The sequence below is a fragment of the Stegostoma tigrinum genome, chromosome X (genome assembly GCF_030684315.1).
Source record: "Stegostoma tigrinum isolate sSteTig4 chromosome X, sSteTig4.hap1, whole genome shotgun sequence".
Lineage (NCBI taxonomy): Eukaryota > Metazoa > Chordata > Chondrichthyes > Orectolobiformes > Stegostomatidae > Stegostoma > Stegostoma tigrinum.
In genome coordinates this window covers 8896271-8921751 of record NC_081404.1, presented here as the reverse complement: position 1 = coordinate 8921751, position 25481 = coordinate 8896271, and the positions used below count along the sequence as shown (strand labels likewise).

At 41.5% G+C, this 25481-nt stretch overlaps 1 protein-coding gene across 6 annotated transcripts in view; it reads right to left on the bottom strand.

Moving 5' to 3' along the window:
- LOC125448173 (cysteine/serine-rich nuclear protein 2-like) overlaps positions 1–25481 on the bottom strand; it is a 56069-nt gene that overhangs the window by 15138 nt on the left and 15450 nt on the right. For 4 of the 6 annotated variants that reach the window (XM_048523263.2, XM_059643317.1, XM_048523257.2 and 1 more), the window contains one exon: positions 7336–7497. The exons of 1 other annotated variant lie outside the window; for it this stretch is intronic. In XM_048523263.2, the coding sequence (XP_048379220.1) occupies positions 7336–7489 (154 nt within the window). In that variant the 5' untranslated portion in view covers positions 7490–7497. Of the gene's footprint in view, positions 1–7335; positions 7501–25481 lie in introns of all 6 variants that reach the window. One more of the 6 variants, XM_048523259.2, reaches the window with a different exon arrangement.

The window sequence follows — 25481 nt, the reverse complement described above, 5'->3', positions numbered from 1 at the left end:
GATAGAGACAATACAAAGAAATTAGGAAGGAAGTTTAAAAAACACAATTGGGAAGGCAAAGAGGAATTAAGAAATTACATTATCGAGGAATATTAAAAATGCAAATTATTTTACAGGAACATCTATAAAAATAATGAAGGCGTTAATAGGAGTGGGACCATTAAGGGATAGACAGAATATCATAGGTAATGACAATGGTCACAGAAACAATACTTATTTTGCCTCAGCATTTATCAGGAATCTAGAACAGGTAGAATCGATATCAAACGATATCAGTGGTGATACAATTACATACAAAATATAAAGGGGGGGGTGGGTTGAATAAACTAAAACTCAGAATAAAAACCCTAGTTCAGGTGGATTGCATCCATGTATTTTGAAACAAGCTGGGGCAGAGACTATGGTGGCATTACTACTCATTTCAGAGTTGATTAAAAATGTGTAGTGCCAGAGGACTGGTTAAAAAAAACTAACTTAATTCCTATATTTAAGATTAACAGACATGCCCTGAGAATTACAGACTATCAGTTTAACACCAATGTTAGGAAATATGATGGAATCCTTCCTAAAGGACAGAACATAAGGACATCTTTGATCTGATTCATTAACACATGTATTTTGTTACAAAATACAAAGATGTGTTGTATGGTGTTGCCACTCTCCAACACCATCTTAAAACAAAAAATAAACCAAAACAGAATATAAAGGCAGAAGAATAAAGAAAAAGTGTTCAACTTTACAGTCCTTAAGTGTTCTGCCATGGGCCACAGGCTTGGTGGCCAGGCACGAGTCCTTTCACCAGGGTGCCCAAGAGATAGGGAGGGATATAGGGCTGGAGGTGGTGATGGATAGAGAGGGGCTGTAGAAAGCAGAGATATAGAAATAGAAAATAAAGATAAATCAATAATCAGCATTGATTTCAAAAAAGGAAAATCTTGTTTTACCACCGGGGAGGACAGCAACAAATTACAGGAGCGCATTAATAAACTTGGAGAAAGGGCAAATAGTTAACAAATTATGTTGTGCACAATTAAATAGTTGGTATTGCATTTTGGTAGGAAGAGCAGACAGATCATTTTTTACTTGAAAGGTATAAATCTAAAGAGTGATAGTATCATACAGCATGGAAACAGAACCTTCAGTCCAACTCATTTAGTTTGAGACACCTGATTGACACAGGCTAGTTCCATATCTCTCTAAAGCTCTCTTATTCAAGTACCTATCCAAGTGTCTTCTAAATTTTGGAATCATATCTGTATCTACCACTTCCTCTGGTTGTTCCTGCCACATGTGAAAGACTGTGCAAAAAATGTTGCCCTTCAAATCCCTTTTAAATCTTTCTCCTGTCCCCTTAAAAATACATCCTGTAGTTTTGAACTCCCCCACCCTGGGAAAGGCCTTGGCTATTCAACCTATCCATGCCCCTTATGATTTTATAAACCTCTATAAAGGTCACCCCCTCAAACTCCTATGATCCAGGGAAAAAAGTCCCAGCCTATCCAGCCTCTCCCTACAAGTCAAACCCTCCAGTCTTGGCAACAACCTTGTAAATATTTTCTGAACCCTCTCCAATTTAATAATATCCTTCCTATAGCAGGGCAACCAGGACTGTACACAATACTCCAAAAGTGTCCTCATCAACATCCTGTACAACGGCAACATGACATCCCGACTCCTATACTCAACGAATCAAAACAAAAGTTGCTGGAAAAGTTCAGCAGTTCTGGCAGCATCTGCGGAGATAAAAATCAGAGTTAACATTTTGGGTCAGGCGACCCTTCCTCAGAATGGGTCAGTTCTGAGGAAAGGTCATCAGACCCGAAACATTAACTGTGGTTTTCTCTCGCAGCATCTGTGGAGAACTGTTGAGTTTTTCCAGCAACCTTTTTGTTTTTGTTTCTGATTCACGGCATCTGCAATTCTTTCATTTTCCTATACTCAATGGTCTGAGCAATGAAGGCAAGCGTACGAAATTCCTCCTTAACCACCCTGTCTACCTGCAATGGCACTTTCAAGAACTGAGTCAAAAAACAGGGCTCCTGGAGTACAAATACAATCAAATGTTGCACAGGTTAGCAAGGCTATAAAAACAGCAAGCCAAGCAATCAGTTTTATTGCTAAAGCAATAAAATTAAAAAGTAAGGATGTTATACTGAATCTGTATTAAACATTGGTTGGACCACACTTAAGGGTACTGCGTGCTGTCCCAGTTACTGTGTATGACAAAAAGGATCCAGAGGCACTGGAGAAGGTGTCGAAGTTTACAAAGGCAATCTCTGAAACTTCTAAGTTTATATATCAGGTAAGGACTTAAAGCCAGGGTCTTTTCTCCCTTGGACAGAAAGGCTGAGGGGTGATGCAATGGAGATGTTTAAAATTCAGAACAATTTTGATTAAATGGATACAGAGAATGTTTCCTCTGTGGGGAAGAGAATAATGAGGCCATCAATGTAAGATGGTCACCAAGTACTCCTACCAGGAATTCAGAAGAAACTTGTTCACCTGAAGAGTGGTGAGAATATGGAACTCACTACCACAGGAACGATTGAAACAATTAGTATAGTTGAATTTAAAGGGCAGCTAGACAAACAGAATAGAGATTTACAATGATAGATTTAGATTTGGAAAGATGGGAGGATGCTCAGTGAAGCATCAACACTGGCATGGACTAACTGGGTTGAACGAAACAAACCAAAGTAACTTCAGGAAAATACAACATTAATTAGAAAGTACTTATGGGATGTTGTGAAAAGCACTATATAAATGCTTAATTTTAAGACTGTGAGGGCAGGTTACAGGTTCTCAGCAGAGCCAGGAATCTAGGTTGTCTCTTAAGACTTCAAACATACATAAGTTTTCCTCTGAAAGAAGATTCAATTTACTGACCATTAAAAGCCCACGATAATGAAAATGGTCCAACTGATGGAGGGCCAAACATTTTCAATCAAATAGCAATCATGAACCCGAAAGGTCAGCATCAGTACTAGTTCTTCAGGGTCCAGTCATTTCAGCGCTACGGCAGGATTACATCAAAATAAAGTGACTTGCCTCTTTTTTTAAAAAAAAGAAAGTGTCTGACTTAGGGAAATCGTCCATGAAATGTGATTAAAATTGGACAGAGCCTTTCACTGAGATGAGAAAACATTTATCAACACCACAGCTAACATTCTCACATTCAGGGAACAAATACAGCACCTCACCAGTTTAACGCTAGTTGCACAATCTCCTGGAGGTAATGAGTCAGTTTTCATAGAGCTTGTGTGAATGCTGTAGCTGCAGAAGTGTCGTGAGTCACTTATTGACTGCTCACCTCCAGCTATTTAGAAAAGCAGCCAGTCAGCTTTTTGCAAACAATTGCTATCACTCCAGCCTTCAACTCAAATGCTTTAAGCTGCCTGTCCCCAACGCTGCCCACTTGCTCATCTGCACTGAAATATCACTGAATTCTTCGTGACTGACATCCTCCGATTAAATTTCAAGAGAAACAACTTGCAGAGTTACTGAGCAAACCCTAAAAATCACTCCACATTGGAGACCTATTACATGGCCCATTTGACATTCAGTTCCACTGAAGTTAACTGAACGGAGTTAGGCAGGGAGTGTAACAGGAAGTTGAAATATTTCTCTCTTTTTTTTAAAAATACTGCCCAAAACCAAAATTAAACCCAAAGGGCAGATCAGTTAAAATTGGCCAAATTACCACCTAATAGAATTATTAGTTACAGCAGTTCAACCAGCAAAGTGCATAGCACCCAGCTTCCCTGATCTTAAGATATCTCTTATACATTCATCAAGGTGAGGTCAATTCAAGCCGATGAACAGAACATGTCCATTTCCAGAACTCAGTGTGGGTAACCATCACCTCTGCTCACCACCACCTTCAAGGGCAATTAGGGATGGGCAATAAATGCTGGCCCAGCCAATGATGCCCACATAAAATAAATAATTTTAAAAAGTAGCCCATGCCAATAGTATAAAAGATGCTGCTGATTTACAGTTATCTTGTTTGACACTACTGGCGTGGACTCGAGACATTGCCATTATTTCCCTAAGAACAGGTGTTGCAAAGTTGGATCGAGTATTTGTGGATTGGAAGGCGAATGTCAGAATTTGATGTTTGTAAAACGATAGAGGGAAGAGCATGTGGTCCCTTTAAAAGATGTTTTTTTTCTAGGCTCGGAGATTTAGAGAGAGAGACAGGTGCATATAGAGATCTCCTGAAAATGAAACATTATATCTAAAGGCTGTATGGTTAACAACCAAGGCAGTAGTTTAGTTTGTTGTTAAGGCAGCCAGTTTGAAAATCAGCCAATTAATTTAAAGCAGACAATTAAACTTAAAAAAAGTTTAAATTTGATTGTTTTGACAACCTAGGACCAATCCTATTCTAAGAAATTAATAGGTCATCAAGAAGAGGACATTTGAAAAATTGGTGAGAGAGCAACTGCCATCTGTCAAAATAACAAGCCTAAAATTAGCAGCCCTAAAAGAGGAAAATCACTGGCTCTCAGAAAACTGACTAAAAGATACAGCTGCACTCTTAGCTAATATTCCTGACACAAGAATTTGATGGACAATGGAGCTTTTGACTGAACAGCAAAGAAGGTACAGAACATTGTAGAAGACATATCCTGGCTGTAATCAAGAGATTAAGTTCTAATTTATTTTATTATTTTGGAATGTATAAGCGTGACTTCTATTTATTGGAACAGCATACCATTAGAATTTTGTTTTATTCAAGAATAGTTAGTAGTTAAGGGGGAATTGTTTGGTTTGTTAGTAGTCTGTTAATTTGTTCACTGTTAGAGTTAGATAAATAAATTGCTACTTCTTGATCATAGCGTGATGGTCAGGAGATCATTTCGTTTAACCTCTCTGTACCAGGTTGGCAATGGCAGGGAGGGTGTCAAGAGGCCGGTCACACCACTTTTTCCACATTTCCTTCAACAGATTATGAGATGAGGTGAGCTTCTCTGGGTGTTTTGGTTTTACTTGCAATGGCGGGGTGGAGGAGAAGAGGAGGAGGAGGAGTTGGAAAGTCGACCTCCACTTCACAGAAGAGATTAAATTCAGGTTTAAAAAAAAATAAATAATAAAATGTTATTCCTTCAATTAAGCCGTGAGATGCAAGAGGTCATTGATTTAATATAGTTTTTAAGAGTCAGCAGAAGGATAAAGTTAACAGGTGCCACCATTGATCAAATGGTTTTAAGTCAATGAGAAGCAATATTGAATGAATGGAGAGAGAATCTGGCTATAGCCTGACCTTTCCTCAGGTAATTTGGATGTTGAAAGAGCAGCCCAGTAAGGATGAGGTGCATGATATCTATCAACTGGAAAATATTGAGTGAGTATTAAATAATTTATTGGTTTGCTCAGCTCCTTTTAGCTAGTGAAAGCTTAAAGGGACCAGGTTTTTTGGCAACACTACAGACAACCTAATAGGACAGTTGAGGGTTTATTAGTTGGCTTATATTAATTGTTGAACATCAGGCTATTTGTAGTGAATTGAAAATTTTCAGTATTGTATAAGGAGTTGCCATTATGTAATTAAAACAATCTCCATATAAACAGGGTGCAAGTTGCACAGAATTAGGAAGTTATGCTGTTAAATATTGGCTTCTTGGATTGTTTTTTGCCCAGTTTGAAATGGATCAAAAACCACGTGACTGACTTTTGATGTCTTATTCACACACATTTACAAAACTTACCTGTTCTGAAACCAAGTGCAAAAGATTTAATGTTTAAATATGCATTTCTCACTCTCCTGCTGAGGGTCTTGAAACTTGTTGTGTACAGTCCTACAGATGCCCATCACTCGCCAGTCATCAATTGATCCGACCATCCTTCGCACAGCCATGTTGGACTGCAGGCAGACCATTTAACAATGGAGGGCATCACTGATAATCCAACTTTCTCCACACCTCACATCCACTTTTCAGAAGAGAACATTCAGGAGGAGAAGTATTATAATACTCTTCACCTCTCTGCTCTAGGAGATATAAAGGCCAATTGGAGGGCGTCTTCCTCAATCCCCGCTGTGGTTAAAAACCAAACAGCAACTGTTAATCAAATCAAGGCTCAAATCAGAATGAGCTGATTCATAAAATGACTGAATCATTAGAGGATGGATGAGCTCAAGCTTTTTCACCAGTGGCAGTTTGACCAAAAGCAGGCACAATGTGGGAAGACTGTCTGGAAAAATCACATTGTAGGAAAGAGTTCCTGAACTTAGTGCGGGGGTGGGGGGGGGGGGGGGGGGGGGGGGGGGGGGGGGGGCGGGTGAAATGTGTGAATTTAGTGCTTTGCTACCTAGAACTGTCAGTAGCTTGATAGTTCAGTTAGCTTGACAGTGGAGTTCCTCTTCTGATTGAGATAGACTTGGGACCTGCCTGCTGACCCCTTACCGCCCCCCCCCCCCCTCCCCGCCCCATACACAGCAGTTCCCCTCAAGTTATATAGCTGAATGTTTCTCTGTGATAGAGAATTGCCTGCTGTCCTTCGTAGACTATGGCTAATCACCTACCTAGCTGGAACTGAAATTGTTGGGAGCAGGAGAGCAGGTAAAAACTATAAATAGTAATTCAGACTAAGTTTTGCTGTGAAGCTACAAGCATTAAGGAAAGACCTTAGTATAAGTTAGTATCCCCAACCAAATTACAGTAAATAGAGATTTGAACTGCTATGCCCTAGTGTGTCTTACCTCAAGAAACCCAGAGCAAAACTGCAAGTTTTCTCAAAAACACTAAGCCAGGTTTCAATTTCTTGACAATAGAAAACCCCTTGGGTCCACAGCCCCAGCGTAGATTTATCTGACAAATTTTACAATACTCATCTAGTCTATCCATACAGTAAAGCATGCTTACAACGCAAGGTGATGAATTGGCTGAAATGTTTCTTTCTCCATTTTCATAATCATGAACACAAATCTTGCACTTTGAGAGTGGCTTTGACACTAGTCTTCTCTAATTGAGTTGAATTGAGGACTAGTGTCCATGAGTTAAAAGGTGTTTACACTGCTGAGTCCAAAACCCTCATCCCAGTATACTTAGGCCCACAAAGAACAGGGCTCATGAGTAAACTGATAAGGGAGCAAAGATTTAATTATGAGACTGCTGTTACCAGTATTCACCTGAAAGCATTTGGTACATCTTTCTCCCAAACCAAAAAGACTTCCTGAGGTATAATCTTAAGCTGCTTTATTCACTGGCTCTTGGAAAGATTTTCTTTTTCTACCAAAAGTGCATGTAATAGCTTATTATCTTGTTTGAGTTGCACACTGTAGCTGTGATTCTAAGTTGAAAGCTTGTCCCTTTAACTGCCTTCAACACTTACGGCTCAGCTCCCTGGAGGTGGGAGGGTTGAGGCTGTCACAGCTGTCTGCACTGTCACTGCTGGAAATGTCATCATCCGATTCCTTGGGTGAAGAACACAATGACGAACCATCTACCTCTTCGAATTTGCGCTTTATGCTGACAGCCATCTCCATTTCTCACCCTGCTGAAGAGAATAAGTACATGACTGGGAACTTCAAATAGAATTATTAATTTGAAAAAAGGCACACACCACCAATCACTTCAGTCAACCTATATTCCTTCTGTATGAAAATGAAGCAAAGCTTTTTGAAGTGTATTCATTGTTTTGGTGTAGGAGACACAGCAGCCAATTTGCACACAGTATGATTCCACAAATGACAATGAGATACAGGAGCATAATCTGTTTTGTGGATGTGGATTTAGGGGTAAATATTGATGAGGCCATCAGGAATAACTCCTTTGCTGCACTTAGAATGATGTTGTGAGACCTATACAGCCAACTGTGTTGGGGGGGTGGGGGGAGGGCAGAAAGAGAGGGCCAGAGTTTAATCTCACTTTGGCAGACACTGCCTCCAACAGTGCAATATTCCTTCAGCACTGCACCGGAGTGTCAGTACAATTCAATCGCTGATGCATTGAATAACAGAAAATGTTTCCATTGAAATCAAATCAGAGGCAGATCCTGAGCGCTTGTATGTAGCACTGTTTAGTTTCAATGCTCTTATCTATGCAAATCCCTCACTTAAATGGTTTTTCACAGATGGCTGCCAGGGGTGTGAAATCTGAACTTCACAAATCATTTTTGAACCATTTGTCCTTGCCAAAGCAAATCAGATGGTGTCTTTAAAAAAAAAACACATTAGTAAATGAGCTTTTCTGACTTGTCATGCAAAATTGGATCATTGGCTCTGATCTCCTGCTCCCTGCCATCAGGGCGAAAGTGTAATCCTCACTAGGGTACCTGGTCTCTCAGGCAGCAACCCAGCCTGGGCATTAATGACCCCTCCCAGCAGCAAGCTGAGCTCCTCCTCATTGTACATGGGCAAGCTAGAGGTGGCAAGGGACGATGGTGGTTTTCCAGTTGTCCCAGGCCACATTACCCACCAGCTTGAGATCTTGGCAGTCAGGTACGGAAGGTGGCAGCAGGGAAAGGAGGGCCATGACCCTGACACACAGGTTCGTAGTTCCTTGAAAGTGGACTCACCGGTAGGTAGGACAGTGAAGGCAGTATTTGGTATGCTTGCCTTTAATGGTCAGTGCAGTCAGCACAGGGAGAATTGAGAATTGGGAGATCATGTTGCACTGTACCAGACATTGGTTAGACCACTTTTAAAATACTATGGGCAATTTTGGGTCCCTGCTACAGGAAGGATGCTATGAAACTTGAAAGCGTCTGGAAAACATTTACAAGAATGTTACCAGGGTTAGAGGGTTTGAGCCATAGGGAAGAGCTGAATAGGCTGGGGCTATTTTCGCTGGAGCATCAGAGGCTGAAGGATGACCTTATAGAGGTTTATAAAATCATAAGGGATATGGATAGGGTAAATAAACAAGGTCTTTTGGGTTGGGAGGAGTCCAAAACTAGAGGGCATACATTTAAGATGAGAGGGAAAAGATTTTAAAAGGGCCCTAAGGGGCAACATTTTCATGCAGAGGGTGATGCATGCGTGGAATGAGCTGCCAGAGGAAGTGGTGGAGGCTAGTACAATTACAACATTTAAAAGGCATCTGGATGGGTACATGGACAGGAAGGGTTTAGAGTGATATGGGCCAAATGCTGGCAAATGGGACTTTTGATTAATTTAGGATATCTGTCAGCATGGACAAGTTGGATTGAAGGGTTTGTTTCCATGTCGACTATCATCCTTTTATCCCCTCCTGCCACCACTGTTTTGTTCCATTTTCCCCTCTCATCCCCAAAATGAAACAGGAACTCTGTTCTATCTCATAGGATCAACATGGTACACCCTGCCAAGTCAGTGGTCATGGATTCCAGCCAAAATCTAGGGTACACAGTGTGCTGCATTTTCAAAAATGAACATTCTGACAAGATATTAAACTAAGTTTGCTTATTCTGGCAGAATTGAGAGAGATTGCATTACATATTTGCATTTGAGTCATCATTGTCCTGGTCAGTACTCATCATTCAAGTAAATATCATGAAACACATGAGCAGTTTGCCTCTCATTGAGACCATCACAGTCTGAAAGCAAATTGCTGATGTGGCTTTCAATTGATTTTAGGATGATACCTACTACTTTGGGTTGACATGTTTCCACCAAGATCTTGATGTGACAGAAGAAGCCAATTCTTGACCCACAGATCTTTAAGCACATTGAGCAGCATGTTCCACAGCATGATGCGATCAAGTGGGATTTACTTTTAGTTTTGTCATTCTCTACCACCACTGCCTCATCGAGGCATTGCTGGCTGGGCTAGCATTTATTGCCCTTCCTAAATTGTACGAAAAGGTGGTGGTGAGCTTCCTTCTTGTACTGCTGCAGTCCTTGAGATGTAGCTGCACCCACATGTTGTTAGGGACAGAGTTCAGGATTTTTACCCAGTGGCAGTGGAAGAGATGATATCCTTTCCAAGTCAGAATGAAGCGTATTTTGGAGAAAAGTTTGAAGGTGGTGGTATTCCCATGTAGCTGCTGACCTTGTCCTTTCAGGAGGTAGAAATTTTGGGCTTCAAAAAGGTGCTGCCAAAGAAACCTCCAAATTTCAGCAGTGCATCTTGTAGGTGGTACAAACAGCTACTAAGTATTGGTGTAGGGATTGAATATTCGTGGATGTAATGCCAGTCAAATGGGCTGCTTTGTCCTGAATGGTGTCAAGCCTCTTGTTAGAATTGTACTCATTCAGACAAGTGGGGAGTAGTTCATCACACTCCTGATTTGCACTTTGTAGACGATAGGCTTTGGGGAGTCGGGTGGTGAGCTACATGCTGCAATCTTCCTAGCCTTTAACCTGCTCTTGTAGTCACTGTAATTATATGGCAAGTCCAGGTCAGTTTCTGGTCAACGGTAATCCCCAGGATGTTGAATCCTCCACTATCAGTGAGAGTAGTGCCATTGAATATTAAGGATAAAAGGTTAGATTCTGTCTTGCTGGAGATAATTATTGCCTGTCACTTGTGCAGTACAAATGTTACTTGCTACTTGTCAGCCCAAAACTAAATATTGTCCAGGTCTTGATGCATTGACAGACTGCTGTAATATCTGAGGAGTCACGAATGATGTTGAACATGGTCGCTAATGATTGCCCAAACCCACTTTTGACTTTATGATGGAGGGAAGTCATTGAAGAAGCAGCTGAAGATGGTTGGACTAAGGACACTACCCAGAGGAGCTTCTGCAGAGATGTTCTGGAGCTGAGATGACTGACCCCGAACCAGAACTACATTTTGTGCTACGTACACGAGGTTTCCCCTGACTCTCATTACTCCAGCTTTGCTGGGACCCCTTTATGCCACACTTGGCCAAACATAACCTTGAATGTCATGGACAGTCACTCTCCGCTCACCTCAAAGGCCCTGGTACAACCCAAACTGGGCATCAGTGAGCAGCTGCTGCTTTATGGCACTGTTGATGATACCCTCCATCACTTTACTGATGATCACAAGTGAACTGACGGGGCGGTGACTGGATTTGGCCTGAGTTGTGTGTACAGGAAATATCTGGGCCTGTTTCCATAGTGCTGGGTTGATGCCAGTGTTTACTTGTACAGGAACAGCTTGACTTGAGACATGGCAGTCCTGGAGCACAAGTCTTCTGTAGTATTGCCAGAATATTGTCAGGACCCATAACGCATGCCTTTAGTGCCTCATGAATGCCCAGTATTGAATTGCTAGATATGTTCTAAATTTATGCCATTTACCACAGTGGTAGCATCACACAACATGGAGGATATACTCAACGTAAAGACAGGACACTGCCTCCAAAAGAACTGCACAGTGGTCACCATTATTGACACGGTCACCAACAAATGCATCTGTGGAAGAGTACGGAGTGTCAAGTATTCTTTTCCCTCATTGGTTCCCTTGCCACCTGCAGTAGACCCAGTCTAACAGTTATGTCCTCTAAGCTTTGACTAGCTTGGACAGTAATACGGTTGTCAGGCCACTCGAGAATGAACGTTGAAATCCCCTGCCCAGTAGTGCCCTTGCTGCCCTCAGCACTTCCTTCACATGGTGCTTAACATGGAATACCAATGATTCACGATCTTGTCTGGAGGCAGACAACACATAGTAACCCATATGGGGTGTCTTTGCCTATGTTTGACTACATGTCACAAGGTGTCACAATGCTTCACAAGGTCTGAGGACTCCCAGAGCAATGCCTCCAGAAGTGCCACTGTGCCACCACCTTTGCTCCATCTGTCCTGCCAATGAGACAGGAAATACCCAGGGATGGTAACAACCGTGTCTGTAAACTATGATCCCAAGAGTGTGAGGTAACAAGGTGTGAAGCTGGATGAACACAGCAGGCCAAGCAGCAGAGGAGCAGGAAAACTGACGTTTTGGGCCTAGACCCTCCTTAGAAATGGTCAAGAGTATGACTAGGCCAGGCTATTGCTGGACTAGTCTGTACGACAGCTCTCCCAATTTTGGCACTAGCCCACAGATGTTGATGAGGAGGATTCTGCAGGGTCACAGCTGTATTTGTTATTTACATTTCCAGTGCCTACCTTGATGGCAGGTGGACCAAATAGTCATACAAGTGAGTGGCTTGCTCGGCCATTTGAGAACAGATAAAAGTGAACAAAATTGCCAGGGGTCTGGAGTTGCATGTAGGCCAGAATAAGGAAGGACACCAGTTTCCTTCTTTACAAAAAAAGGAAATTAGTGAACCAGATGGGTTTTTACAACTGATAACTCATGGTCATCACTGAAACTTTAATTCTAGATTTTTTTTTCAAAACTCAAATTCCACCATTTGCCACGCTGCGATTTGAATCAGGTTCCCCGAACATGACCTGGGCCTCTGGATTACTAACCCAGTGACAAACTGGATTTTGTCCATTTGACCCTGGTCAACGGGTGGCCCTAGTGGCTTCAAAATAGTTCTACACATCCTGAAAATCAGTGTATCATTGGATTTGTGTGGGCTTTCCCATCTCACCAGATGTCCTTTATCTCCTAGATTTGTCACTGGGTATCAGTCTTGAGCTATTGGAATACCGGTTTCTTCAGCTGTGACCTTGAGTTGTTCTGCCAGGCAATGAAGGCTGCTCCTATCTGCCCAGGTGATCACATTTTGAGCATCATTTTAATCAAACTCATCTTGATTATAATTGAGCCCAAGTTGCTGGACACAAGTCTGCAATGCAGTTGACTTTACTTGATCCAAAATCAAGACGAACGGGTGAAGATTTTCCACACTGAGGTCAGCACTTGAAACTCCTTCCTTCTTAGAAGAATAATTCAGCCCTAAAACAGCCTATTTCCTCTTAAACATTTGAGCCTTGTGATGTCAGGTGCTCAATGATACTTCACTGATTGAAAAAGGTTGACAGCAGGTTTGTTTTAATTCATTCGTGGGACATGGGCTTCACTGGCTGCCCAGTGCTTATTATCCATCCTTAGTTGCCCTTCAGAAGGTGGCGATGAGCTGCAGTTCCTGCGTTGTAGGTCAACCTATAATGCCCTTCACAAGGGAATTCCATAAACTTTGACCCAGCAACAGCCAAGGAACAGTGATAGATTTCCAAGTCATGGATTGAGTGATACAAACATCACATATCTTGAAGCGGAATAATTTAGTCCAGGAAATGCCACTGCTTTGATCTAAGATGCCACCACATGAATCTGTACTTGCCCTTCTGCTGGAAAAAGGCATTTTTTAATATAATGAGGCCAAGCTAAGAACACTATCAGCAAAATGCCATTTGCATTGGCATACACAGTTGTGCTCCAGACTTTGGAATCCCTGGCATTACAGTCCCCCTGGAGGATTATTTTTCTTTGCTATCCCAAAGGGGACTTCAAGGTCAGAATAAAGCTTTCCCATAACATCTTCATTGGAGTAAAAGACTGGGGCATAAGCACTAAAGTGACAGTGGCATGTTAGTTACAACTGAGCTGCACTGAAGTGCCAGTAGTCCTTCATTTATACAATTTGGATGCCCTGCTAGAACTCCAAGTCCTATTCCAGGTGGAAAATCCACCTCTGTTGGATCTCCCTGGAGGGTGACAATGTCAATTTGAGTGTCTTGGTGGGTCATGTGATAGGATCACATTTTTCTTAAAACCAGAAAAACTACAGCTGCTGTAAATCAAACAAAAAGAAATTGCTGGAAAAGCTCAGCTGGTCTGGCAGCATCTGTGGAGGGAAATCAGAATTATCATATCAGGTCCAATGACTCTTCCTCAGAGCTCATAACACTGGACCCAAAATGTTAACTGATTTCTCTCCACAGATGCTGCCAGACCTACTGAGCTTTTCGAACCATTTCTGTTTTTGTTTCACATTTCATTCTTTCTAGATAACCACTCGAGTTTATCCATGATTGTTCTAACATTCCAAATCAAAGTTTGAATTTTTTTTTGACTACAAAATAGCAATCTTGTAGCATGGGTCCCCTAGCCAGGTAAAAGTGGGACAGTGTATTTTTAATGGCACTTTTTTTTTCCCTAAAAGAAAGCACCCCTCTCTATTCGGCATGAGCAGAGGGTCTCCCGAAGAGGACTGCTCAGTCAGTTACAGATGCTGCTGCTGTCTAAAGACATCTCGTGCAGATTCTTGTCTTGAAATTTCCAAGGTTCACAGCCCTGTTCCCCATTGCTAATTCTCCTTCTCCACAGGAGTTAGCAAATGGATCTCAGTAGAAATTTGTGCATGACTTCATTCAAAATGGGCACCTTAGACTGTTGTCTTCAAAGCAATCTTGATGGGGTCATGGATGGATTTTGTGGTATGGCGAGCCACAATGACCAGGGTCACTTCATCACTGCAGCCTTCTTCCAGCTTTGAAGCTACGCAAGCAAGCATAGTTGTCATGGCACAGCCATTATTTCCAAGAGGTGTTAGCCACTATTGCAATGGCCCTCTGTTTTCATGCACAAACTTTCCAGCAAGTGTCACTGATAGCGAAGTGGGAGGCCATCAAGTATTTTAGGAAGCATTTTAGGGTGATTGCCTCTGTCACCCAATGACGACTGGAATTGGTCTGTGCCCCAATCAACACAAAACAAGGTGCTTTTGGTTTGTCCAATAGGAGTTTAGAAATGTGCTAAGCCAACGAGACCAGCATCCAATGTGCCAGCATCTTCTGGCACTAAAATCAACCTTACCCCAGCTCAGAGCCTCCCTCTCCCAGACCTGCAAAGGACCTCTTCTGTTTCTCATTCTGCGTAGGATCCACAACCTCAACCAATGCTTTTAATCTGCCCTATCAGACATTTAAAAACTGTAACATCTGCTCCTAATATGGGGCATCCCACTCTCAAACATCCCAGATGTCCTCTTACTTCAAGGACCGCACCTTCCCCCAACTCACCCGCTTCGGTGGTGGAAAATGCTCTCAACCGCATCTCATGTTTCCTGCATCTCTACCCTCAAATCCCCTCCCCTGAACAAAAACAAAGACAGAATCCCCCTTGTCCTCACATATCACCCCAACAACCTCTGTATCCAACGTATCATTCTCCACCACTTCTGCCACCTACAATCCAACCCCACAACCAAAGAGATATTTCCCTCCCCACCCGTCTGTCTTTTGTAGGGACTGCTCCGCACTCCCCATTAGCCCCACAACTCCCGCCACCTTTCCCTGCAACCGCAGGATACACTACACCTGCCCTACACCTCCTCCCGACTCACCCCCATTCAAAGCACCAAACAAACCTTCCATTATCAGACAGGTGTCACCTGTACATCCGTCAATGTGGTCTATTGAACAAGCTGCTCCCGATGTGAACCTCCTCTACATCGGAGGTGCCAAGCGGAGGGATGGAGACTGCTTTGTAGAGCACCTGCACACTGTTCGCATCAAATGTCAACACCTTCCAGTCGCGAACCATTTGAACTCCCCTTCCCACTCTTTGGACGACATGTCCATCCTGGGCCTCCTCCAGTATCACAACGACGCCACCCGCAAACTGGAGGAGCAAAACTTCTTTTCACCTAGGGAGCTTACAGCCCGATGGCCTAAACGTGGATTTTACCAGCTTCAAAATCTCCCCACCCCCCCGGCCTCATTCCACGACCAACCCTCCCTCCTTCAGCTGACACAACCTGTCCATCTTCTCTCCCACCATTCCACTCCTCCCACCTCACTGACCAATCCCCACCACTCCCTACCTGCACTCAGTTATCACCAGCCCACCTACTTTCCCCAGCCCCATCCCTCCTCTATTTGAGGTCCCTTCGCCCTCCTCATTTCTGAAGAAGAATCCTGACCCAAAATGTCAACTTTCCTGCTCCTCTGATGCTGCCTGGCCTGTATTCCTCCAGCTCCACACTTATCTCTGACTGCAGCATCTGCAGTTCTTACTATCTCTAGGCCAGCATTTTGTTCCCTTTTTCACTAAGTGTTGGAGGTATTTTACTACTTAAAGTTTAAATGAGATTATAAGATCCAGCTTACAATGTTGGTTCTCTTTGGGAGAGAGAGTTTCCAGTGTTAAAAAAGGCTTTTAAACTGCTGAGCATTTTCCTTCTATTTGACCTGAAAGCATAAATTTGGACTGAATTTTAATTTTCTTAGCAAGAGAAATGAGTGCAAACATCAACTGAATCTCAAACGAATCTGGAGCAGAACGCTCAATTATAAAGTGAGATATGACTACATGTATACCAAGAGCAGCGAAAGAAAAATGGACATTGTGGGAGCAAGAAAGAGCAGAAAAGTTAGTTTGCCCAGGGAACAGAGCAACTTTGTTCATTTCACCACTAAAGTAATCAATGTTGGGGTCAATCCGCCCCTCTCCCCCATAAACAATCTATACTTTAGGAGTTATTTATCCATAAACTGGACAAAGTGCCAACAAGCTAAAATTCCAAGGTAGAAAAGTCTGTCCCCTTACTGCCTCTTTCCTCCCTAACCCACCATAATAGGATAACCTTAAGTTATTCAGAGAAGTATCTAAGATCAGACTCCATCCTCACTATTGCAATTAAGACTGAAGTAAACTTATTTTTTCCATTACAAGTTTAAGAATTGCTGGTGCAGAAGGAGTCTTTATAACTCAGTAGCTTAGCAAGATGACACCAGCAAACCAACCCAATTTTCTGTAAGATTAATTTTCCTTCATGTTTGTCCTTATGTTCTTCACCATCAGCAGCTTTCACATTTTATTTTTGGCTGACACATAACGAACCAATCTGTTTCTGCTCTTCACTCCATATGTCCTTCGGCATCTACTCTAAGCAGATGTTATTAGCTTTAATGTAAGGAATGGTTGTACCTAGCAACCAGGTCACATGTTCTCCACACCAGTTGTGTTATGTGCCATGCTTCCAGATCACTTCAGAAATTCATGTTGAACACTGATTTAATAATTACATACAGCAGGTCTAAGGCTCCAACTATGATTTCTGATTAGGTGATTTGCATTCCCAGCATCTTATAACTGAGTAATAACTAACAGTGGAAGGGAGGATATATACTGTGACTCAGAACAGAAGCCACGAAGCTGGGCCTTCAGTCTAACTGTCCGTTGGTCGATTCCAAGGAAGAGAGTGAGTCCAAATTCATTGCCGGTGTAAAAGGTTTTTTTTGGTGGGGGAGGGGGGTGAAATGGGGGGGGGGGGGGGGATGTGGATAGGAGGTGGAAGTACTATGCTTTTCTATTAAAACAGGGAGCTGCTTGTGAATCAGGTCATTTCAAGCACTCTTGCAGATGATGGTCATTGCTGTGTAAGTGCAGACAATGCTGAGAAACACAGTCATATTATGAAAGGATTAAGTGGCCAAATGTTCCATTAATGCAGTGCTGTTATCTAGCAAAAGTCACAGACAAAGTCAGAGATGTGGTGCCATTTCAACCCTATGAACTAACTTAGTAAGCATCTCACATTATTACAGATAAGTGTATTTCATGTGTTTACTTATTCCAGAAACATCTACCACCATTCAGTAACAGAATTAAAACACAAAAACAAAATCTTGTTTCATCATATCATTTTAACTAAAAGTTGAAAAAAGTTCAATAGTTCACATGTATACACCGTGCAAAGAGTACTGACATCAACGGTGGTGTCTATTACTCAATTTTTATTCACTGATGGGAGATGTAATTATTCCAAACTATATTTCCAATTGGCCAAACTTCGAGTAATGCTTTGGGTAACACTTACAGCATTTATTTGAATTGAGAATTATTAATCAATCTGTGGAGTCAAAGTATGAGTAAAAGGTCAGAACTAGTTTGGGTGGGAATAACAAATCACCTTTAGCTGATACCATTAGCCTCCAGTACTTCTAATCATTTCCCCAAAAGACTGAGACCTGCACTAAAGCACATTTCCACAGCCGCAGGTCAAATTAGCAGGGAGTAAACCTTGCATGAGTGCTATTAGGCTTATACTACTGACTTGTTCAGTGAGCTGTCCAGAAGCTGATTGTTGTTTTCTTGTGAATTTAATTCCTGCGAATATGTTGATCGCAGGGATTAAATTCATGAGAGAAGAAGAAAACAACAATCAGCTTCCGTTTCTGGACATCAGAGTTGAACGTATGACCAACGGGGAGCTCCAAAGCTCAGTGTGCAGGAAAGTAACTCACACTGGCCAAATCCTCAACTTCCACAGCAACCAGCCCAATGTCCACAAACAAAGCTGTATTGGGATACTATTTAAAACAGGCCACCACTCACTGCAACACGCCGAAGTACACAGGAAAGAGGAAGAGCGCCTATACAAAATCTTCGCTATGAACTGATATCCTTGCAGCTTCATCCGCAGGTGCCTACTAAACAGACAGCGAGAGGACACAGTACGCCCTAACACACTGGCCGCACTGCCCTGCATCAAGAACATATCAGAACTGTCAAGACTCCTAAGATCACTAGGAATCATGGTGGCTCACAAGCCCACAGCCATGCTGTGACGAACACTTACAAGAATTAAAGACCCCATTCCCACAAGATGCAAAGCCAACATAGTTTACAAACTACCATGCAATGGCTGCCACAAACATTACATCGGACAGACAGGAAGGAAACTAGCCATCAGAATACATTAACATCGGCTAGCAACAGAACTACATGACAAACGTTCCTTTATATCAGTTCACTCGGACAATGAAGGCCATCAGTTTAACTGGGACAAGGTAACCATAGTAGCTCAAACCAAACAGACATGTACAGGAATTCCTAGAAGCATGGCTATCAACAAACCAATAGAATTGGACCACATATATAAACCCACACAGAACAAAACCAGAAATGACATTACTGACCGTAACCGACCAGACAGTATAAATTCCACTGGAGTAGAACACCACTTCATCGGAGGACTCACTGATAATGTTACTTGGCATGGTGACGAAATGTCTGAATGAAAGCAAGCCAACAACCTCACCCACAACCTAAGCTACAGATCTTTGCTAAAACTTTAGGCTCGTACTACTCATACAGCATCAAAGAGTAGCCAGTTGCAGTACATCAGGAGACCACTACCCTCAGACCAGTGGCATTGAGCAAAAGCACCTGCAAATGTTGGAGATGTTGATTACATAAAATTTCAGGCAAACACACTGATCAAGAATCCTCTGTATAGACATTGCACAAATTCTCACAAAAACTAAACCAATCCAGAAATTTCACAGTCTAACATATCACTCATTTCTGTATTACTGGCATGAAATAGGATGTCACTGGCACCTTCCAACACAAGGTTGATGCAGCTTTGAATAACAACAGTGACTAATGCCCTCAAACACACCCCTCCCTCAAAGCAACTCAGTTCACAAGTGACATGTTTTCTAGTGAAGCTTTACCTCATTAATCCTTGTAATGAACCTTCATATCACTAGTTGTTGTAAAGCACCCCAGATGCTGAGCAAGGAGTAACATATGCCAATTTAAATTCCTCAAAACTTGAACAACTCCCCAGCATCAACAATAATCCTTTGGGGTTTTCAAGGAGCTTTCTATGAAATGTTTGGTTCCACTGTCTCCTGAAAACAGGTGTAGCATCTCAATACTCCAGTTTGAAGGGTCAAGCCAATCCAAGGATGACATTGACAAGGTAGTTTGTTCCTGTACAAGTAGTTTCCTTCTCTGCAGAAAGTCTCTTCAATGAAATGAAATATACAAATGATGGTGACGTAACAGATGATGCTACTCTGAAATGAATGGCGTAGATTGGAAGCAGACATCAGGTGAAAAAGAACTTCAGCCACCACACTGGTGAGCTACATTTGGTAACCTGTAGAGCACAGTTCTATAAAGAGTAAGTGCCTTTCTCTGGAATAAGGAGCCAGCAGCCTCTAACAGTGTACATGTGTACACCACAGCCCAGAGACACCAGGGAGAAATATCCAAAGCTAGTTGCAGTATTAGCCTAAAAGTATAAAATAAAATAGTCAAGGAATCAGATTTTGTTCCATTCAGTCTTTAGCCTCTTGAATTATCTGGGAAAATTTCCTACTTGTGGCCTTTAATCAGACTAAATGCGCTTAGTAGACTTAGATATCTGATGACATTTCTTGACAGTCCTTGTATTGGATTGTATGGTTTTCTGTTTTGAGCCCTCTTCATTGGCAAGGCAAATAGTCCCATGGCTCTCTTCTAACATGGAAATCACTGCAATATTTCAGAAGTGGGTAGACTTCTGAACCAACATTCTCAGCAACAATAAAAGGAAACATTTAAAGAAGTAACCAGGAACATAAAGTCAAGCCAAGGATTTCCCAAGCAATCAAGGGACAGCTATGCACATAAAGGCTTCCATAGCCAAGTTAATCCCAATAGTATCATATAGTATCTGACAATAGGTTGGGGTTGCTGCGTAGAAGTGGAGATTGGAGGAATGGCCCAACACATTAAGCACCAAAGTTTGTTATCCCTGCATCCCCTAAAAACAGAGGCCCCACCATCATTTATCTTGTCAGATGAGACGCCACTTGCAGGACTGGGCACCTTTGTACAGGAATGTTAAAGGCCTAGTTTAGCGGTCAGTCATGATTTAGTTGGTACCACCCTTGCTTCCAATTAAGTTATGGATTCGAGACAGGCTGCTGAATGTAAACAGATGCTTTCAGTACAGTGCTGGAGGAATGCTGCACTGTCAAAAGATGCCACCCCTCAGAGGACAGGTTTAATCGGAGGTCCTGTCTGCGCTCTCAGGTGGATATAAAGGATTCAATGGCACCACTAGAAGAGCATGCTAAATTGTCCCCTAATCCCCTAACTATTTAAACACTCAAAAAAAGTTTCTGGTTGTCGTCAGATCATTTTGTGAAAGCTTACTGTATATAAATAGGCTGCTGCATTTCTGACATTACAAAAGTGCTGCATTTTCAGGAAAGCATTGTCTCGAGTTTGTTAAAGGTGTTACATAAATGCAAGATTTTAGAAGAAAATTATTGCTGCGACCATGCTTATGCATTAGTCTTTTAAAAATGGACACAAGGATAAAAGTTATTGAGTCTTGTAACTGTGATACCATGATTGTGTGAAAGAGAGACTGGAGGTCACAATCTTCCAGGATTATTAGAATGAGCAACTAAATGAAATCTAAAGTAAGCTATTCATAGATTTTAACTAGAACTGGTTAGAACCAAGTCATGACACAGTTATTACAAAGTTGGAAAACTGATCCAAAAAGTAGACATTGAGCAATACAAGAACCTACAGAATGAGCCGTTGAGAGAAATATCATTACAAATTCCTTAATAGCGTACTGGATTACTGACGCCTAGTTCATTGTTGCTTGCCAAGTTGGTAAATAATTCTTCCACTCTCAGGATACATTTATTGGGCATCTCAAGCTGCCTTGTACAATTCATAGATTTATAGAATCCCTGCAGTGTGGAAACAGGCCCTTCAGCTCAACACGTCCACACTGACCCTCAGAGCATCCCACCCAGACCCATCCCCTTATAACCCAACTACTCTACACGTCCCTGAACACTACGGGCAATTTAGCATAGACAATCCACCTAACCTGCACATCTTTGGAATGTGGGAGGAAACCCACACAGACACAGGGAGAATGTACAAACACCACATAGGCAGTTGACCTGGACGGTGGAATCGAACCCAGGTCCCTGGCGCTGTAAGGCAGCAGTGCTAACCACTGTGTCTGTTCCATTTTAGCAGTTTTTTTTGCTACAACTGAGTGGCTTGCTAGGCTACTTTAGAAGGCAGTTAAGAATCAACCAATCACCTTGCTGCTGGTGAGCAGTCACATTTCCTCAACAATCAAGGACAATAGGTTTATTTCCAAAAGTAAATGAAATAACCAGTTGGATAGCAGCTTCAAAAGGGCAAACAAATCACAATGGATCAATTTCTATTACAGCACACAACTGACTGGAGCTTTGGCTTCGAATGCTCCCTTTCAGTTGCATTTATAGCTATAGAGGACAGTAAGACAACACCATGACTCTTGGGAGTCCTGAACAGTGACAGGGCTGATGGTATTTATCAGGTAACAGGTGAACGTGTATGTAGCATATTTGTGATAAACAGAGATTGGATATAATGCAGTGACAATTGCTGGTGACTCACCGGCAAATAGTTTACATGCATGATGAGTTCATAATTAATCTGTTTTGATAGCTGGGCATCTTTCAATGATGAGTTTAAAAATTGTTAAATTTGATTGAAAGTTCTAAAATTGTTGCTTTCAGTCAGAGAGGTTGTGAAAAAAAAATGTCATCTAGCCCTCCTCGATAATTCCCCAAAATCAAAACTTTGGTGAAACACTTCTCGTAGTGCCCACAAAATCCAAATACCCTTTTCCATATTGCATTTCTTGGGGCAGAGCACTATCAAGAGCTGGTTCTTTGAAGTTGTGTATAGTCCTTCGATGCAACCTGGTTGGAGCACACAATAATTGGACTGGGGAACAAATCCTACTTAGTCCCCATGCAAAAGCAATTTGATCAGTCCTTAATGTTATGCTTACTTTATAAATTTTTATGTCCACATTTATTATTGGAATTGCCTTTGCAAACTTGTTAAATGTATTTACCCACGCAGTGTAGCAAGTCTAATACCTTCACTGGTCAGAGGACATCATTGCGGTGCAATAAAGTTACACAAGCAGTTTCCATTATAAATTTACGTTTGCACATTGATAATGAAAAATAGTTGATGAAAGTATGTGTAGTCCAATTTTTTTAATATCAGGATTAATAGATTTCAGCATGTTGTAGGAGAAACAATACTTAAACCAACACATCTTATGGTACTTTTTATTCAATTTAACTTGTAGTTCCTCATATTCAACTCTTAAAGTTTACAATTCTATCTCCAAATACAACTTCAGTTCGTTGAGTGTTTTTACAACATGAAAAGTGATTTCAGAATACTTGAAATTGATATTTAACAAATTCTTACTGCAATTATATAGACCCTTTGAGACCACATCTACAGTAGTGTGCACAGTTTTGATTGAAATATATTTGACAGAGGGAGTGCAACGAAGGTTGACCAGACTAATTCTTGGGGTGGAGGGATTGTCCTGTGAAGATTAAATAGACTGAGGCTTTATTCTCTGGAGTTTAAAGAAACAAGAGGTGGTGATCTCATTGAATCATAAAATTCTTCCAGAGCCTGACAGGATAGGTGTAGGAATGATGCTTCCCATGGCTAAAGTGTCTAGAACCAGTAGACCATCTCTCAGAAGGTGGTGACGACCGTTGAGGACTGACACAAGAAGGAATTTCTGCACTCAGGGCAGTTAATCTTTTGAATCATCACAGAGGAATGTAGACCACTCAATGATGTATTTAAAACAGATTGATAGATTTCTACATCTTAAAAACATCAAGGGGTATGGAGATTGCACAGTAAAATGGTGTCAGAGACAAAATTCAGCAGCAATTACACTGAATGGCATCCTCCTGCTGCTCATGTTTTACACTCTTAAAAGTAGATCGCATTTTATAAAAACAGCTTTATTAAAATCCTAAGGACTTTCAATTTAGCAAACATCAAATACAGCCTTTTAGCTAAGAACACAGTCAGAACAAGCACCCAGTCCTTTAAGAGCCTTTGGATGATCTGTACAAACAGAGGCAGGATTAAAAAGACAAAGTGAGGCATTTAAAAAATCTTTTATAAACCCACGACCAAAGCTGCAATTTGCTGAACGCAGTGAACGGTCTGAGCAAGAACTGGTCTGAGCCTGTTAACATTCAATTACCAATTTAGAAATGCTGCATCTATTTCATTATGCGGCCATATCTTTCACTTTTGGAAAAAAATTGAGGCTATTTATTTGTAGAAAGTTTTCAGCCATGTTCATAGAAAACCACATCACGTGCTTCTGCTGTTGCTTGGGATTTATCACCAATTCAACTCTTATAATCATCACACAAGTTTGCTTTTTGTTCCCACTGAGTGACCTGCCAACTATCTACCTGAAAAACTAGCCAATTGACAACCAGTGGATGGCCAAGGGGGAAGACTTCTGGTCTTTAGATACAGGAAAATGTTCATCTGTTGCCCAGTAAGGCAGAGATCAGAACCAGGAATAGGCCATTCAACCTGTTGTCATTTTACTAGATCAAGGTTGGTCTGCATCTCAAACCCAATTATCTAACTTTTCTCCATCTATTACCGTCTATAATAATGAGAATGCCAGTTTTTGAATGCATCATAATAGGGATTGAACAGATTTCAAGACAGATCCTTGAGGCAAGGATTGCTGGCTCTGGATAATAAAGCGCCTCAGTTATCAGAGGTATCGTCATTCAGATGAGGTGGGTATTAAAGAACCAACTCAAAAAGAGGATCATGGGGTGTTCTCATGTCCTGAGCCAATATTCCTTCTTCAAATCAACAATGAATACAGATCAACTGGTCACATCTCATTTGTGGGATTTTAAATGCAGATACAGCTGCAGATTTTATTTAACCAATTACACATGCTAAGGCAACTCATTGTATTAGAGGCATGAAGTTCTTTGCAAATGCAAGTGTTCCCCTCTCTCGAAGATTGTTGTTAGGGAATATTTCGTAAAAATAAAGACCTAAGGAAGGGCATTAACTAGTCAAGTGGAACCGCCAGCTCACAAACTTGACCAAAAAAACCCATTGACTTAAAATCCCAATTATCCCCTATATTACCCAAATAGCTAATGCAAAACATTAAAATCATCTGGCTATCTCTTCTGTTTGGATTTCACAACAAGCCACAAGTCTGCAGCCTGGCTTGTAGTGAGTCCCTTCAGCAGAGGCTCTGCAAACAAACGAACGTTACCGTGGAAACACTCCGCCACAAACTATTTAAAAACATGTCACATGCTTTCCATTCCAATTTCACTCCAGGTCAGGTCACTGTATAATTTACAAATGTTTGAAGTCCAACAATAATTATGTAAATCTATTTGGCTACTACTTAGATTCATCCAGTTTCACACACTTCCTGACAAAAGGGTAAAATTGGTTTTTGCGCTGCGTTTCCAGATTTTTGAAAAAGGATTTTTTAAAAAAATCCATTTGTCATATTAAAAACATTTGAACACAAGTTCACGCATTTTAGATGCATTTGCAATCTGTTAATATTTTCGATCTTCACATAAATGCTGACAGCTCGTGTCAGACAATGATCTCTGCACATTACGAAGGAGAAAGTGCTGTCAACTTAAAGACACTTCAAACACCACCTTCCCATTCCTGCAAAAAGAAAAAATTGGTGAGGAGCTCGTCTCCAAGAAAGTGTACGTGCAGGGAAAGCAATCGTAGTCAGTCCTAATCCAAACAGCACTAGTGCTGAGACCTCGGGGCGACACCGCTCTCGCACTTAAATAGCAGCTAATTAAAGATGCATTATACAAATGATTTTTAAAAACAAACAGTAAATTGCATTACAACGAGCACAAATAAAATGCCTTCTCTCCGGTTGGAGATGAATACTCATCGATGATGATTTTACGTCTCCGGGGAGTGGGGGGAGGGGGCTTTTTTTAAAGCTCCTTCAGTCCTTTAAAGATCACCTGAGAGCCCTTATTTGTATAATACTATTTAGTATATATAAACAGTAGT